Raw genomic sequence first — 18,600 nt, 5'->3', positions numbered from 1 at the left:
AGAGATGGATCTTTGAACACCACTTGCCTCAGTAGAAGCTAAAGAGTCCTCCTGAATATACTGCCTGGGCCGTGGCATCAGTTTGAGAGGGGAACAAGGTTTCTGCTGTTTATCCCAGGGAAAGAGGACTGGTCCTTCCAGCATAAGCTAAAGCTTGTGCTTCTCGAAGACTGGTGTGAGCCTGTTGTGTTACTGGAAAAAGGCCTCAACACATGCTTCAAAAGCATCTTCTCCTCCTCCTCCTCCCCCAACCTCCTGTACCACTCTTCACAATTTAATCCATAGCAGTTTGTCTTCACAGGCTGTAATTGATCTGTCTGTGATTTAGCTCATCAGACACTCATTAAAGAGTTTGCAGCCTTTTTTTATTCATGAAGAGTGAGACTCAAGGATCTAAAACCACTTTGTCTTTGTCTTAACTGGATTCATTTAGTATTCTGGGATTTGGGAAGGCTAATAAACTTAAACGAGCTATTATTTAAAGGTGAGCTGCCAAGTGAACATGAAGAATGATCCAAATGCTGGCAGTGTGCCAATGGCTCTCTGTGGTCAGGTGTCAGGTGTGAGCAGCAGAGGGAATTGTGGCTAAAACCCCAGATATTCCTCACAGCTCTGCAGTGGGTGTCCCCCAATGCCCTGCCCATGACTGATGGGATGATCCAGCTTGCAGGGGAGTTGCTGGAGCCGTGTCTGCAGTGAAGATGGCATTTTGTGCTAGTGATGTCAGTGGGATACACAGAAATATTTGGTGCATTGTGTAGAGTTGGAGCTTGACATCTGGTTTTCTTTACTGGGGCCGCTATTGTTCTGAGCTGCCGCCTGTGCTCGGGCAGTGCCCGTAAGGATGAGCGCTTCTCACGTCTCTGGCACACACGTGCTGAGGAAATGCCTGTCCAGGCCTTTCACAGGGATACACGGCAGTCTGCAAAAGAGAACAATACCCCTGAGCTGCAGAAAGCAGTTTCCTTTCCCCACTACTTTAATGAACACTTGAGGCATTTCCAAGCTCTAGGAAGAGGAGATGGGGTAGATAGTTCTCCATTCTGCTCCTTCCTGAGCCTGGCTCTGCATGCCACACACATCCCGAAAGATGAATAATTCCCTGTAACTTGAATTTACTGTGCAGTCATACGTGTGGTATCATCACATTTCTTGTGCCTTGGATGTCACATAAGGGGCTATGACCGCCATGGACTCTAAAGTTGTCCGTGGTTTTAAGGCAGCAGCTCTGCCAGGGAACGCATGCAGCTGGATCCTGGGTCTGTGCCAAATGTACTGACTTGTTTGGGAGCTGTGGGAAGCTGGTGGGGCCCCACAGACAAAGCCCTGTGTGAGGCATCTGAATCCTGGCAGGACACGCTGCCATTTACGTGAACTGACTTCCCGCTTGCTGTGCGTATCTGGATTGGGAAATCTTTGGGAATATAAACCTCTCCTAACTGCTCAGAGTCACAGTGTTTATAAATACTCTAAGCTTGTATTTATAGCTATTAATCATCCTATGTAAATATTAATACCATATTTTTCTTTCTTTGCAGTGTACAGAGGCCAAAAAGCATTGCTGGTACTTTGAAGGATTATATCCTACATATTATATGTAAGTAGTCATTGCTTTTCTTTTGCAAAAGAGAATTAGATTCTGTAGTCTCTTAGACTGTTGCTCTTTTACTAATTATACTTTTTCTATAACTCATCTGAGACTTTCGCAAATTCAAAAATGAAGATGCAGTAAACTTTCATTTCCCTCCTTCCCTGTAAACCCATCTCTCTCCCTTTTTCCTTATTGAAAAAAGTGTACAGATTCATTTTGCCACACACCCCAGATGACCTTTCCAACTGAAAACAAAACTCAAGTGCTTGAACAGCTCTTATTTCAGAGCACTGAAAGGAAACATAAGTAGACCAATGTGAAGACAGTTCTCCCTTTGTTTTGAACAAGGACAGGTAATCAGACAGAATACCTTGAATGCTTTGAAAGTAACTTTGTCCCTGTGCTAGTACTGTTGTTTAATTTAGGGAGTTGAGATCATTTGTTATCCATGGCATAACTGTCCTTTTGATGAGTGGCATTCACTTGGGTATGAACCAAATGTCAGTGACCTGTAGGTATGTGACTGAGGATCTCTCTAATTGCAGTTTTCTGTTTCATATTGCCCACAGCAATGGCAAAAAAAGTGGAGGAAATATGTGGATGGGAGGTACATTCAGTGTGGGTTTGGGGGCAGAAAGGAGATAAATGTAGTAAACTTTAGTAAACTTTCTACCTGGTTGTATAACTTTATAATTGCAAACAACTGTAAACATAAGTTAGAAAAAAAAAAAAAAAGCAGGGTGGAAAAGCATTAGGTTATCTATTCCCTGAGCAAGCTCTTTCTTGCTGAAGGATTGGAAATTATTGTAATGCTTATGCTACCCAAGAACTTCCCTCCCTTTTCTTTTCCACATCCACTTCATCTGCCAGAAGCAGGAGCGAAATGGAAGAGACAAAAAGCAGCCAGGAAGCCAGTTGCAAAAGAAAGTCCACAGAAAGAATGAAACACCGTGATTTAATCATCTGTGATCCTGGATATTAACTGCTTAGGAAGTGTTTGTGCCTAGAACTGTCCTTTTTTCAGGTGACTGAAATGTGGAGAATTACTCATAAATGGTTGGCCAAAACAGATGGGGGAATTTAAATAAATTCATTTTCTTTGCATGCTAATAACAATGGGACTTTGGTTCCCCCTACATTTTGTTTGCTTTTCTGCAATGTGGGAAAGAAGCCTTGAAGAAGATGTCACAAAATTACAAAAATCCCACTGTACCTTGACATTCAGAAGTGTGTTATTCATCATCACTTTGGTGTTTTGCTTAGGTTTCTGCCCATGTGATTTTACAGATAGTGTTTGTCTCCCTGGGCAATACAAAGGGGTGGCTACTTGGAGATTGGGTATCCAGAGATTGGGTTCAGACCCTTTGTGTACATACAGATTCCTCCAAAAAAAAAGGGCTAAAAAAAAAAAATCCTGTTCTATATTGACACTGTCAAGTCAATCATAAGACTGTCACTTGTCATCGTGTGTTTTGTGGTAGTTACTACAGCACCGTGTTATCCAAGCCATGGCATGGAAGTGTCATGGTTGGCACTCTCCTGAATAGTGGAAGTCAATGGAAAAAGGAAGGGGAAAGGGGCAGGATGTGTGTGCTCAGCAATTGTCCCAGGGGTGATGAGTGTCCTGTTAATGCTAATGTTGTTGTTGTGATTATGAGTTTAAATGGGCAAGAAGAAACACTAGGGAAAGACGATAAGGATTTGGGGATGATAAAGCTCAGAGCACAGATACTATGTGTGACAAGTGAAGGAACAGGGAGAGGGTATTTGAGTGCACAGCCCAGCAGGGTTAAAGGGGGGATGCATCAAAGCAGTAGGAAGGTCGTGCACATCTGCGGTGCCTGGGCTGTTCTACTTTGTAACTTCTGCAATGTCAGTTTCTGTTGTTCAGGGTCCCCAGCTGCTTCCTACCTGTGCTGTCTTTTCACACCTCTGTGGTGGAGCAGAGGCACAATTCCAATCTCAATATCTTAGGGCGAAGTCCCATTGCTTCAGCACTTGTTTGACCCTTCACTGAATTAATTCAATTTGCTAATCCCACAGAAAGTTGTTCATTTTAGCACATTCAAGTCAGTGTTGAATCAGCTTGGTATAGTTTTTGGCAAACACCGGTGAAATGGGAGGAAGGGAGTATTCTGCATATTGTGGGGGAGGAGGCATGAATAGCATCGTCTCCATCAGCATATGGTTACATTTAAATTATCTAAAGGCATCATGCATAACTTTGTCCTGAGAGTGCCTCCTCTGTGCGAATCTAGATCTGGGATGTGCTCTAGTGAAACGGGTTTTATTTTATCTTACCATTTCTGTAGCAACAGTCCATACCAAGCAGATATATTTAGATTTATATTTAAAGGAGGTTGCCATAGATTCCACTTGTTTCTATCACTGATTTTGTGAACAGACTTTTTTCTCCCCAGTTAATATATGTAGTCTCTCCTTTCGTCTCGAGACTATCTTTGGAGACTTACGAAAGCCAGCAATGCAATCCTTTTTAATGATTTTCCTGTGATTTCAGTCCCATGCTGGCACTATGTCACATCTCCAACAGAGACAGTTGGTATTATAATGAAAAGGTTGGCATGTCAGCTCAGAAATGCCAAGTGCTGTGTCTTTTCACAAATGCAGTGTGGCATGCTGGGACTGAGGTATCCCTGAACTGGCCTATCTACAGCCTTATCACTTCTGGGTAGGCACATCCTCCTGGAAGGTGCTTGCCTCTCTTTTAATTACCCAGAGCAATAGAAGTCTGGTGGACTGTCATATAACTTGGTGGTTTGCTTTTCTCAGAAGTTTAAAGGCAAGATAGCTGAGTTAATCTTTCCTGTAAAAGCTCTACTTCAGCCATCCAAAGACAGATAAGAATGTGTCTGCTAAGCCAGAGGAACAGTGTGCCAAAAGAAGTGTTCTGGAAATTCAGCTAGATTTGGGTGGCTAAAACTTGCAGTAATATGACAGTTCCTCTTTTGGAGCTTAATTTTTTGCAGTGGTTTTTTTATTCAATCTGCCTTCCAGCATAATAATTTTAAAAAGAAAAATCTTTTAGCGATATTGTTCAAAACTTTCTTAAAACTTGTCTTTTATGCTTTCCCTCTTAACAGCTAGGGCAAAGGTTGAAGATCACAGTTCCAGAACTAATGATACATCTTTCTGTCCAATTATTTAATGGTATTAGTATTTTTTAAAAATAATTTTTTTCCAATAAAAATAGTTATTCCATCCTTCATATATCATCAATAAGCTTTAGTTTAATTCAAGCATGTTTCTTCCAAATGTAATTCCATTTCTTAAGGCTAGACTGAGAAGTTGATAATTTTCCAAAATCTTTTCCCTCTCCTATGGGAGTAAGGTACAGCGTATTTCAGACCAGAAGTGAACATGGAAAGTTTACCAAGAATTTGAGAGACATATGCTGGTCTTCTGTCCTTAATACAGACAATTTCAAAGACTGCTCTTAACTTATTTCCTTAACCCATCCAACCATTTCTCCATGTCCTTGTTACCTGAGTCACCAGAGACTGTTGTCAGTTAGATACTTTTCTACTACTTCAGCAAAATGTTTTTTTTAATATGACTTAGAAAAATAAGTAAGCAAATATAAAGCAGAGAAAGGAATTAGTCATTGGAGTCTAATTCTTATCCTTTGGAAAAGCAGGGAGCCAAGTTGTTCCTGAGTTTGCTTAAAGAATTAGATCATACGTCTCCTTGTGTGGATGCACAGAAAATGATTCAGAATTTAAAGCTGTCTCAAGAGACTCAACTGATGCTCTACAAGCATCCTCATCCCACTCTCACTTAAGTAAGCCAGCTCAGCCTTATCTCAGATGTGCTGATGATTGGCAGAAGAAACAGTCAAGGTACTTTTCTTCCATGGCAATGATGTGAATAGTAACAGAGAGAATGCATTAGAGTGCAAAACCACCTTCCCTGTAGGCAGATGCCAGCAGCACTTAAGATACTCCAGTTGTTTTTCCATTTCTAAGTTGGGCATGAATAGGAGAGGGAAGGCTGCCTTATGTTTTGCTGATGAGTAGTAGTTTGATTGGAATGATTGTGGATGTCTCCCTCACTGCAGAGTCAAGTGTATTTCCTAGTATGACTGGTCAGTCCCGTAGGTCTTTTCTGTTTATTTTTCCTTCAGTTGTTAGCTACCATCATACTGGGGCTTTTAATGAGGTGATAAATTCCAGATGCATGTTTCTAATCCTCTCCTTGCCAGGCTGCATGGCATATTTATAAAACAGCAGGAATGTTTTTGAGTGTGAGCAGTAGGCATGTGTCCGCAGCAATAGATATGCCATGGCTGGTGCCACTGGGTCAGTGAAGGACTCACCCACAGGGAGGGGCACCCATTATCCCCTGCCCTCTGAGCCTCACCATGGTGTTTCTGTTTGTTTGTTTTTTGGGTTTTTTTTAAACACATTTAGCTGCCTTCGTGTCCAGGCTGTAAGGTGTGCACTTGGTTATGAGAATGTTGAGGGAGACAGTGTGGAAGCCATGCTGAAGCTGGGGTAAATGACATCTCCCACTCTCTGGTTTATCCACAGATGGCTTCCACTGCCAGTGTAGCAGTGGAAGCTCTTCTTGCTGCACTTGGTGTCCCTTCCAACTAATAGGTGTAGGTGAGATTTGGCTTTTCTAACATCACACCTACTTGTGTATGTGAAGATTTCTAAATGCCTCCTTGGTAGCCTGTATCATCATCTACCTCCTAAATACTGAGTTTTTGCATCTGAGTTCTGCCCTGCGTTCCTTGTCTTAGGTAGTTCTTCACTTCTCAAAGGTATGCTACTAGGTGAAAGACCTCCGGAAAGAAACATGAACATTTTCTCTGGAAGGAAGTGTTAACCATTGCTGTTGGTAATTCTGAAGAACAGAACAGAAAGGACAGGTATCTCTTATTACCTTCTATTTCTTATCCAAAGCAGGACCTGAATTAATGTTGAAAGCAGGTGAAAGTGCTATGTTTTTAGGGCAGTGTATTTTGGCCATAAAAACCAGTTTACTGCATACAGCAGACAACTGCACATGTACACATTTGTGTTGATGAAATCTGTTTAATTTTTCATTTAGAATTAGTATAATAACACTAACAGACACCTAAATGAATGTTAGGTATTATTCTTCATGTTTAAGACATGTTCCTACCCTGCATGGGAAGAGTAATTTTTTTTTCTTATTGTAGAGAAGAATGAGGAATATATTAAATTTGTGGTTTTTCAGGGATTTTGAAGTAATTTTGTTGTGCATTTTCACATGCTTCTCTTACTTTGCTGTTGTTAAGTTTTGTTGTATTTGTCACACAGCCATACTCATCTGGCTGGTTTTGAATGTGAGTCCTTTTATTCTTTGTGATCAGTCCATAATAATTCTGTGCATTATCAAGAACCTGCAAAATGTCCCAGGTGAAAACATTAAAAAGTGTTTTTCTCTTGCTGTTGCTCAGATAGCTCAGAGGGCACTTCTTCCATCAATGTATGTCCAAGAGGCTGGAAAACCACCCCAATCCACTGGGAGTGTTGCATGAATGTGGAGCACAGACAATAGTAGCATATTGTCTGTGCTCCACATTCTGTTGTGTTTACTGCTGTTAATTAAGTTGGCTTTCTGATGGTGCACTTAGCTTTCCACTGCAATTACAGCTGCATGAAGTGTCAGCAGGTGTATGCTTAGGGAGGTAATATAGCTGCTGATTTATCCTTCCATTTGCTTTGAAGCCACCAGGGAGGAGGGAGAGGGGAGGCAATGTAATAGTTTTGCATGCTTGCAGGCGCCTTGAATAGCTGGCACTGTACAGACACAGGGACCTGGATTCCCTCCAGGGCTCACTTTTGCAGTGAGCAGCCCCAGGAGGGGCCTGATTGCAGATGTGGTTCATTGCAAGAATGTAAGGACATGGTTTGTGTTGACAACAAAGACAGCAGTAATCACCAGACCACCTGTAGAAAAGGCAACAGGATCCCACTGCCAGTGCTCAGTCCTCTGCAGCCTTAAACAATAGTGATGCAAAAAGTCAAAGCTTCAAAAGTCAGTGCCCTTGAAGGGGCTTACTCCTTGCTCCAAATAAGAGTTACCCAGCAGGTAGGTCCCTTGCCACAAACTGGAATTTCCTTCAGTGGATCAATTATCTAAAGCAATCTGGGGTGAATTAGGCTGCCAAATTAACACCCAGCTCAACTTGCTAGGAGCAGGTCCTGGAGAGGGGTTTAGTATATCAACCTTCACAAGCCATCAGACAGGTGATGGACCTAATTTCAGATTTAAAGGATGATTTTGGAGTTGGAGGCTGACCAGGTATAGGCAGCTAATTCTGAGAAGGTGAGGAAAGAAGAAAAGAGGGATACTCCTTCTAGTGGGGTACTCCTCTGAGACCAGACCTTCCCCTGGCTGAGGTGGAGCAGAGAACCCATCCCCTTCTCATTTCCAGAGGGTGTGATAACCACAGCTGTGACTTAGTGTGAGTGAGCCTCACTTTTTCCTATGGAAGATGTTTGACTTGAAATACTCATCAGGTCTTAATTCTTCCATGTCCCAGGCAAGAACCCTAATGAGAGACTGAGAATCGGTTTCTTCTGGCTTCCTGTCAGTGGGAAAGGTTGTACCTGGTTTGAGCTTCAGTGGACAGTGTCAGAGTGCATCTGATGCCTAAGTGATCTTGAAGTTCTAATCCTTTCTGAGTAGGGAGACCCCAAATTAAAGTTTTGAAAGACTTGATGGCACTTAACAGCTGGCCATTACCACCCAGTCCTTCTCTGCATTTGATCATGCAGTGGCTTGGTGCAAGAAAAAAAGGTTTACTATGCTTGAGTATTTTAAATTGAGGCAGACAGCAAATTCCTGGATACCCATCGCCCCCTGCCAGCAGACTTATGTTTTCCCAAAGCAGGGATGAGATGCAGTAGGACTGCCTGCCCACTGGGAGCAGCTTAAGATACGTAGAACTAATCTATTTTATAAAGGGCCTGATGGTTAGCTAGGATAAAGAAATTTACAATTCCACCTCCAGAAAATTCAGACTTGTCATACACATTATCTGTGGCTTACTTTGTCAGAGCCTTAAGCAATGCTGTTTCTCTGCTTTGTTCTGTGAAAGAAAAGCCTGCAGCCTCTGTTGAAAAATGGCTCTTTAAGGCTCCATATATTGCCAAAGCCCAAGCCATTGCAATTCTTGCTAGGTTGTGCCACAAGGGGAGAAAATTTCTAGATGGGCATGTGCTGGCCAGAAAGCCATGTAGTGGTACTTTACAGACAACAAAGAGAGTTCCTTTGAGAGAAAGCAGGGTAGCTTTCTTCTTGGGATCTGGAAAGAGAGGCTGGGGTTATGGTAAACCTTTGGGTAGCAGAAGATTATGAGAAGGATTGGTTTGATAGGAGCACCTGAGCAAATACTTCTCTTGCCATCAGAAGTGGGGGAGGATTTACTTATTCTGCTGAGTTTTTGCACAGAGATGGTATTTATAGGCTCTTCACCTAAAGAGTAATTGAGAGATGAGCTCTTTTTCAGCTGTTGCCTACTCTTGTTTTTCATGTTTGTGTGAAGGACAGGAGCCAAGTATCTTGTCTTTTAGGAGATTTTAGTTGTGTCAAAGCAGACAGGACTCTAATCTGAGCAAATACTGTTCTGTTTCAGTTGTTTCTACTCTGTAGAAAAAAATCACCTGACAGCCCTTCTCCTTTGTTTTTGGCTTACGTTTTCTTACATAAGGGCTGTGTGATTTACCAAGTACCTGGGTAATTATCTCTCTAGTTATCCTCTCTAGTGCTCTCTTTAGTACCAGTAGCAGTGATTTTGCTCTTAAGTACAGATATGCACTGAGGTCACAGCTCTATTAATCTATGAAGCAGCTGTATTTTTTATAATAAACTTATCTATTCATACATATCAGACCTCTGTTTGACAAGGCACTGTTATTGCATATGCTGAGAGATTGCCTTTGCTATTTATAAGAAGATAAATGCTTTTGGGTGCTGAGAACCTGTAACTGCAGGTCTCTGCTGAAAATTAGGCCAAGGAGACACAAATGACCCTAAGACCAAGGCTGGAATGCAGATGTTCCCTACAAGCCAAAGACCTTGCCTGTCTTACTGCTCCTCAAGCACTTGAGTCAATGCTATGGAAGGATGTGGCCTTTTGTTGCAGCATCTTTCTGGAGAGAGACTAAAACACTTTGGGACTCAGAAATAGTTGCTTAGGTGTGACTCCTGAGTGCAGAGTTGGACTCTCTGTTTCTATTTCCATGTTCTGTGGGCTCCTGTAGCAAAACAGATTCCTTGGGATAACCCCTCCATTGTGTGATGGTTTTCCCCATGTCTGCAGCCAATAGTCTGTGTCCTTCCTTAGACAGCAGTGCAGGCAATGGATTTGCTTTGAAGTCTGCTTCTTGTGGGAAGATGGCAATGCACTTATGAAATGTCTGAAATGAATAAAAGTTTCAGTAAACTTGGTAGAAAAAGAACTCTTTCTCAATTACATGGTGCACCTTCAGTTATCTTCCCCATTTTCTGTCTGTCAGGTCTAAGTCTTGTGGCAGTGTACCTCAGTGACATCACTCCTCATAGATAGCACAGCCATGACTCAGAGCTTCATCAGAATTGTTTCTGATAGTCACTTTGTGGTGATTGCCTGCTTTTTCTTTTTGTCTCAAGCCTTATTTGCTTTTTCTCTGTTCCTGGCAGCTGAGTTGCAAGCAGATTAGATAATTTTATTTTTAAAACTTCCTATGTCCTAGAACAAGTAAATGTGTGTGCACACTTCAGATGTCTGCTGTCATCTTTTCTGTAGGAGCAGACCTAAACCTTCTGACTTCAGGGCTCAGCATTGAATCTGCCTGGAGATGACCCAGCCTCAGCAGTTCATCCCTTGCAGCCCTTATGAAGAATCCTTCTGGTCTTTTGCCTGTGCCAATATTAGGGCCACATCTGGCACTTCCTTAGCTTCATCTAATGCCACTACCAACCCCCAAAATGTTTCCTTTGTGTTCTTAGCTTTGCTCCACTGCTGTATTTTCATTTACACCATTCCCTGACTCCCTTCAGTTTTCTTGCCCCCCGCTCCAAAACTGCCAGTGCTTCTTGTGTTTCAGTGAGTCCCAATTTGTATCATAGAATTTACAGATATGTGCAGCAATCATTTAAACTTTGACTGGTATGCAACCTTTTTTTGGAATTCATGTCAGGCTTGTCTTCAGAACAAGATGAGGTTAGAGATGATGCAGTTCACTGTATTTGGTTGTTGATGTGGAGCTGTGGTTTTATTTCACCCACTCATCCTCCGTCTTTGTGTCTGCAGTAAGGTTTCTGCCACTACATGTGGATTGACAATTTATGGTTTCTTCACTCTTCCAAAATACATTACTAATCAAACATCTTAAATGCTAAATCAGGTTTTGGCCCATATGATGCAAAACATGTAGAGAAAAAACCTAAGAATATTACAGCTTCCATTCCAAGATGTGGTGGTGGTAGGGAATGCAGCTCTTTGCTGCAGCAGCTCTACTAGGAAGGGAATTGTTCAGCTGTGTAGATGCAGGTATATTGGAGAAGAGCTATTGGACCGTATCATTGAGCAGCTATTATCCACAGAACACATGCAAGTAAAGAGTTTGTAAGGTTTGGGTCATACCATATTCCTTTATGAGAAACTATGCTTTGCTTGTCCTTAAAGGAAGGAAGTTCAGTGCCATGATTTAAGTGTGAACCCAGAGAAAAACCACGTCCCTGTGACCTGACACAGTGTGTAACTTTGATCTGTGACACAGCCCTTCCTTGGTGTGCCAGCAGTTCAACATGTTGGACATGCACATACAGTCCTTTTATTCCACTGAATTATGAATGAAAAGATGTACCTTCTAAATAATAAATCCCATTGCACACAGTTTTTGAAAGAGAGATTGTATTCTTGGTGAAGTTGCAGATTAGCAAAGCAACTAATTATGTCTTCTCCTGTGTCATCGGTTAACTTTAGATCAATGAAATGAACATTGCCCCAGGGAAATGCAGTTCTTGGGATCATCTCTGATCTGTGAAAAAGGGAAATTGACTTTAGAAAAGCCTTCTGGAGATGGGTTCAGTCCAGTTCTGATTGTTAGTAAGGGTCATTCTGCTTCAACTGGCATTAGGCACACTGGTCCTTCCTTGTAAAGCAAAGCCAGAGTATGGGTTCAATTTAAAGAAAATGCATGCCATTCAATAAATATATGTGCATGTGCTTAATTATGTTTTTTTAATGAACTAGGGTCTTAGTTCTGCTGTGATTTGCAGTCAGGCAGTGAGAGATAGTACATCAAAGACTGATTATACTTAAGCTTGCATGTTACTCCATTAATAAGCTGATTTTGTTGTTGACTTTTGCAGGCTAATAAATATGGCTTTTGTAAGTAAGTTAATTGTCTTGTAATTGGGATGAATGTTGTCAGGATTTGTGGTTTTTTTCCACAGTGCATAGAATCAAGAACACGAGATCAGCAGAGCTTGTGCTGTAGCCAAATGGCAGTATCAGCAAATGGAATATTCACTTTTCCAGTCCTTTTTGGTGCTGCTGTCAAGTGGTGGGGAGTACAGACAGCAGGTTGGCATCATCCTTGATTCCAGCCTTGATTCCATGCTCCTGCATATGGGTCCACTCTCACAGGCACACAGAATAAAGCACCTGCTTGGTTTTATGGGTAAAAAGTGACAAGGTTACCAGTGTCAGATCTCAGAGTGTTGTGGCACTGGTATCCTTTTGCAGATCCACCCAGCAAATGCAGTGGTCAGCCTGGGATGAGCTGGCTGAGCTCACTGGCTGTTACAGTAAGAAAGCTTACTGACTGCCAGGAATTGGAGCCACCATGAGAGACTCTTCCATCCTTTGCATCACTGTTTTCAACCATTTCAACTTTCAACTGAAAGTTCAGTCACCTGAAACTTCTCTTGATGGCCTGTTTGTTTGTTGGTCAGTGGTCTCAGGAGCTTCATAAATATTCAGCAGTGTAGCCTTTCTGCCTTCCAGCTGCTGCTTTAGCCTTCCTTTGCAGGAATAAAAGTTAAGCCTTTGAGACTTTAAGAATGGTGCTGACTTGTAACCTGGATAACTTAAAGATAAAAAACAGATTGAGGTACTGCATTCCTCTACAGATGCTCCTTTCATTTTGGTGGTTTGAATGCCCATAATTATGTATTTTAAAATAGCTATTTCCCATATTTTCTGGCTCTGGAGAAAACAGGTGCAAAATAAGCAAGGCAAGGGTGGCCATGGGGGAGGTGTGTGTGCAGTCTCTGTGACCTCTCTAAGTTTTATTACAGGTGAAGCTCTTGGGGCTCTGGGAAATGGTGCCTCCACTCCCCATCCTGTGTGTGGTCAGATGTAGGTGTCTGGGCTGACAGAGCCAGTGTGTAGAGGTAGAGATAAGGACTGCTCACATTCCTAAAATCCTTCTTTTTATTTTTATCCTGATGGACTCAAGAAGGGTTTCTAGGTTTATGGGCTCAGTTTCTACTCTGCTTTTCTGGCCCAACAAAATCCTTGCTGTGCAGCATCAGCCGAGGGGGCAAGTACCCATCACCATGGATTAAGTGCTCCAACCAAAGCATGTTGAAGAGCAAGTGGGTGCCATGAGCACTGGTGTAACAGAAGTCAGCAGCTCCCAGCCCATTTTGTAAGGAACCTGACTCTGTCCTTGACTTCAACATATGTCTTGAAAGCTCCTGTTGGGTTGAACCACTGTGGAAACATGGAAGAATACTTAATTTCTTGGTCCCAAGAGGACTGAAGTTAATGCTGACTTGCTAAGTCTTGTTGGTAGTTATGTGAGGTTTGGTAGTTTCGAGTATGAGCAGTTGTCAGGGTCTTGGGAAGCTTTAAAGAAGGAAAATTGCAGATGGGTCACTTTCATGTTCAATGGCAGCAAAGTGGGTGTTTTCTCTTTTGGCATGAGCAGCTTCCTTGGCCTGAGTCTCAAAATGGGTGCCTGAGTGTCTTAATGAACTTTGCCGTGATGATCGTCAGATCCTCCGGCTTGCCTCAATAAATCCTACTTATTTGTCATCAGAAGAGCATGTAACTGTTTTCACTTGCAAAACAACTGATTATGTATCCATAGAGCATTCTCCTCTGGCCCCAGTTAGAGGCTGAAGCCTATGTGACAATGTATTTTCTGAGTGAAGCCTTGTTAATTGAGCATGTAAATGTGTAATTGTCTGTACAATTATTCAGTTGACATGGTTTTAGTTTGCATACAAATATGGGAGCACAGTCATGCAGTTGAGCAAACTGCCCAAGATCAGATGCTTAAATAAATATTTGCATTCTGCACACAGATGTGAACACCCTTAAAAAGATCAATCCAGTTGTGGTCACCCCCTCTTTTCTTTTTGTGCGTGGATATGGTAATCTTATTGCTATATGCTTATTTTCATTCAAGTCTGTAACATACCACAGATTCTCTGTTAACTTGGTCCTTTTCCCTACTAAGTTTCACTGGTGTGGGAGTAGGAGTTACCATTGGAATTGTTCAGAGGTTGCCCTTAATGCATGTGCCTGCTTTTCGTGCAGTGGTACCTCGTGCCCACAATGACTGAGGATGTAATACCTTTGACAATGTTCTGTGCATACAAAATATTAATTTGAAGTGTGCAGGTTTTTTAGAGAGAAGGCTGCTTTAATAATGGGACTTGCTGGCAGTTGTAGTCCAGTGCAACTTCTGAGCAGAAAAAAGGGCATAAAATTTGCAAATGATGGTACAATTGGAATTTTCTCTGCACTCAGTGGTTTCTCTGCTTGGAAGGTGCTGATTTCAAAGAAAGGGTGATCTGGCAGTTTCATTCTGGCAGTTCTTGTCTGTTCTGTGAATAAAACTCCAAACATCTGTTGGGGGTCTGCAGTATTCATTTAATGTTAAAGAAAATACAATGATACCGCTTTTCTTTATAACTTGTCCTTTTTTTATATAGAATTGAACACCATGTTTGGTCTTTTAGAGGTGGTTTGAGATTAAGTATATAGGTAGTTAGTTTCAATAACATAAGAAAAGTTCCTGAATAGGGATAGGGATAGAGCTGTGCCATGCAAATGATTGACAGCTTTATCCAGCCAAGGGTAGTCTGTTCTTAAAATAATGCTTTGGTTGGGGGTGTGAGTGGTGTCAGGGTTGGGGATGCCATTTCAATCTGACAGCCACTCAACATCCCTGTGTCTTTATTTCTCCCCAGATGTCGCTCCTATGAGGATTGCTGTGGCTCAAGATGCTGTGTAAGAGCTCTCTCTATCCAGCGACTATGGTATTTTTGGTAGGTGCAGGGCACTTGGAATTTTGTGTTTGTCCTCGTCTTGTTGGTCAGACTTAAATCAGGATATTGCCAGCCCTGGTATTTTAAAGTACAGAAGGTGCAAGTATGTAGGAAGGTATGTGTGTACATAGAAATGCACTGATTTTGTTTCTCTCTTATTAAATTCTCCTGATGTAGTAAGAAAACACTGAAAAAGGAGGTTAGTCATGTCAGACTGACCTTTCCTGCTTCTGCATCCTGCGGCTTTATACAAGCAGCAGTTCCACTTTTATCCAGAATTGCTGAATTCTTTCTGCCTGTTCCAGCTACTACCAAACAGCAACATTCTTCCTGGGTTTTTTGGGCACTTGGTTTTAAAAATGGATCCTGTAAGCAGGCTTGTGCTTTTAGGCAGGATTTAATATATTCCTGCCAGCTGAATTGAGCCTTCAATTAAAAAGGAAGAGAGGTACATTTATGGCTATGAGGATTTCACTGGAGATGACAGCAAAGGAAAAGAAGGCAGAAGGACTGAGCTTGTGAAACCAGCAGCAGTAATCTGGATAAAGCTTAAACTAATCACTGTTATATGCATAATGAAAAAATAAGGTAAATTCCTTTTGGAGTGGAATTTAAGAAAGCACCTGAATAAAACCTTCTCATTACAGTTGAGAGAAAGGAAAGGCTCCCTAGAAAACCTTTTTTCAGGCATTTAATGTGGAATTTGAAGATTGATTTTTAAAAAAGCCTTCAAAACTGAAACAAATAAACAGTGAGAAACAGAAGCCTGATGTATACTATAATACAGAGATTTCCCAAAGCTGACTGTGGGATTTCAGTGTACAATCCTTACTGATATAAGTGAAGAGCTCTCTATCTCAATCCCTGGGGTGACGTTGTAAATCTCTGTTTTTCTGCTCAGAAAAAAATCCTTTGCAGGAACACTGCCAAAGGGGAATGTATAAATATTGGCTCAGGGAAAAAGAACCTCCTTCTGCTCTCATTTCTAATGTAGAAACAAGAACAGGGTTTGAGCCTTTGCATGAAGCAGCTCTTGCTGCCATTCTGTGCCACAATCTTCCTCTCAGCCACCTGGGAATTTTCCAGAGATAAGCGTGGTGTGTAGGCTTGCCTCTGGCCAACTTCCTTGCCTTCCAAAAAAGCACAGTTGTCATTGTCTTCCAGTAAAAGGCCATGAAACAAGATGGCAATTACAGACAAAAGAACCATTCCAATTTACAAGAGCTTTTATGAGTCACTGGAGTGTCTGGTAACTGATCAAGGAAAACACAGTGAAAGCCGCTGTCTAAAGAGCAAAATCTGTGTGCCCTTGCTGCATGTTCCTGTTTCTGCCACATCAGGGCAAGGAAATGATGAGGACAGTTTAATTAGGTTGGAAAGGATGCTGAGAGAAGGAGAATTGTGGCTAAATAATGTCTTTTTTCATGGAGAATGTAATATCCCATGTAGGAAGCACAAAGCAAAATCTGTCGCCTTCACTACTGAATGCTTCAGTCTTCTGGCTTGAGTTTAAGTGCCAGCTACTGTATTTCCCATGGGAGTTGAAATTAAAATGTTGAGTTAATTTAAGAATATCTAAGATTCTTCTTTAAATGGCAAATGCAGAACAGTATTCCTCTCTGTACTCCACAAACATCCTGAGCAGCCTAGATGCTGTGAGCCTGGGGCCTGCATCCAAGAGCTGCAGTTTGAAACTGTACTACAAACCTGGAATTTCAGTTTAGCATCCCAGCAGCCAAGGTCATGTGTGAACCTGAACTTTTGAAAAAAGTTTGAGTGTGTTTTACTTTTGGGTTACATGCCAGAGAACACTGACAGCAGTACTGATCACTGAAGATGTCCAGAATACATCCATGAGTGCTATCCCAAATGACAGACCTGCTCTCAAGAGACAACCTGCTTAAGAAATCCTGTTAAAAGTTGTAGGCTGATGTATTCTCAGTGAAAAATCTGGATTTAAATGCTGCCCAAATATACAGGTTTTGACTTCCTTCTTCTTTTTGCCTAGGTTCCTTTTGATGATGGGAGTTTTGTTCTGTTGTGGAGCTGGTTTCTTTATCCGAAGGCGGATGTACCCTCCTCCATTAGTAGAAGAACCTACTTTTAATGTGTCTTACACCAGACAACCAGTCAACACTGCATCAGGTCAGACACTGCTCATAACAAGTTTCTTACTTTGGCCAAGGCACTAAAAAAGGGTGGGTTTTGAGCTGTTGTTTCACTGGTTTTTGGACACTGTGTGATTTGTACAAGGGATTGCACTGCACTCAGACATGCATCCATCTCCTGAGTGAGTGGTGTCCTCAGCATTTCCAACAGCATAATTCAGCTGCAGTGTACAGAAGGGTTTTAAACACATGGGATGAGAGAACTTTCAGCTCTCTTTCAGTTCCTAATACCTTTGCAGGTGTGTGTCCATGCATGGAAGGAGGCTAGCAAGCTCTCCCTTTGCAGTGTAGACAAAATGATAGGTGTCCAAATTCAACAGTCACAGGAATAAAGAGTTTTAAATACAATTGACAATATCTAGCAGAGCTGAAGGAAGCTTAGCATTTTCTTCCACAATCTGGCCATCTTGCAGGTTTTTTTTATTTACCTTCAGTGTTATGTGCTGGAGTCTTTCTGTGCCAAAGTGGTCTTTTTCCCCTTGTCAGTCTTATTGCTGTCTCTCCAGTAAATAATTACTGTGAGCATCAGGAGGACCTACCCTAGTGAGGGCTTCTCTGCCAAAATTGCTTTCTAAGATTGTAATTTCTTCCTTTCTGGTAGCTAGTTCTGGTTGGGAACACTCCTAGGCCTAAATGGTTAAAAAGATGTTACAGACACAAACTGACACTTCTTTGTTGAAATTCTAAGGGTTTTTAGGGCTCCCATTCCACATCTGTTTTTCTCCTTAACTGAACAGAGAGTATTTTGCAGCTGGGGGAGAGCCAGTCCAACTAGACTAATATTTTTAAGCCTGAAAAATAGCCTGAAGTTTATGTGAACAGGGAATGTCTTTGGCTGAACTGATAAACACCAGATTTAAATTTAGAGCACAGTTTTACTCTTTCATGGCACTTCATGGAACATTAATTGTGGGCAAATATAAAATAAGCACAAGCTCTTTGATGACCTGATTATGGCACCTGCTTCCAGACTGTTACTACTGTTACTTTAAAGCTTTGGGCTTTGAGCTAACCCCACATTTATTTCATTTTTATTTTTAGTTTTTTCCACTGTTCTAGAAATATTTAACAGCAAAAGCAATGAGAATTAGTAGTCAAGCAAGTTCCTATTTTCCAGTAATTACTCTTCTGGGTTTGGTACCAGTAGCCAATTCACTGTTGAGGTGGAGCCCTCAAAATGTGGCTCGTTGCCTGTGTCCTTCCTTCCCTGCAGAGATAGCAGCAGCAGCTGCTGGGAGTGCTCTTCTGGGAGAATGGAAGGGGAAGATCTCTTAGAAGCTGTGTCATTATAGGAAACACAGACTGGTACCAAAAGAAGAAAACCTGTTGCTCAGCCATGACTTTTTTCCCAGTCCATCTTTATTTAAACAGACAGAGAGAAAGAAAAAAAAAAAAAGCTAACTTAGATCTTGAGATATTCTGTGACTTCAGTTGCATTAAGTCATCTTCCACCACCCACTGTGATATCTGAGGAGGGTTACACACCAGCTTTGTTATTATGGAAGCAATCTCTGTTACTCCTTATGTGTCATAGCCAAGGAATTTTGTGTGTGGCCATATATTTCCTTTCCTTGT

The 18,600-nt window shown here is 41.7% G+C and overlaps 1 protein-coding gene across 1 annotated transcript in view; it reads left to right on the top strand.

The window, feature by feature from the left end:
- VOPP1 (VOPP1 WW domain binding protein) overlaps positions 1–18,600 on the top strand; it is a 62,518-nt gene that overhangs the window by 42,851 nt on the left and 1,067 nt on the right. Inside the window, exons 2-4 of the mRNA XM_058809479.1 lie at positions 1,539–1,597; positions 14,780–14,857; positions 16,866–17,002. Of these exons, the coding sequence (XP_058665462.1) occupies positions 1,539–1,597; positions 14,780–14,857; positions 16,866–17,002 (274 nt within the window). The remainder of the gene's footprint in view (positions 1–1,538; positions 1,598–14,779; positions 14,858–16,865; positions 17,003–18,600) is intronic.

The sequence above is a fragment of the Ammospiza caudacuta genome, chromosome 1 (assembly GCF_027887145.1).
Source record: "Ammospiza caudacuta isolate bAmmCau1 chromosome 1, bAmmCau1.pri, whole genome shotgun sequence".
In the NCBI taxonomy this organism is placed as follows: Eukaryota; Metazoa; Chordata; class Aves; order Passeriformes; family Passerellidae; genus Ammospiza; species Ammospiza caudacuta.
The sequence above is the reverse complement of the archived record's forward strand: the minus strand, read 5'-3'. Positions and strand labels throughout refer to the sequence as shown.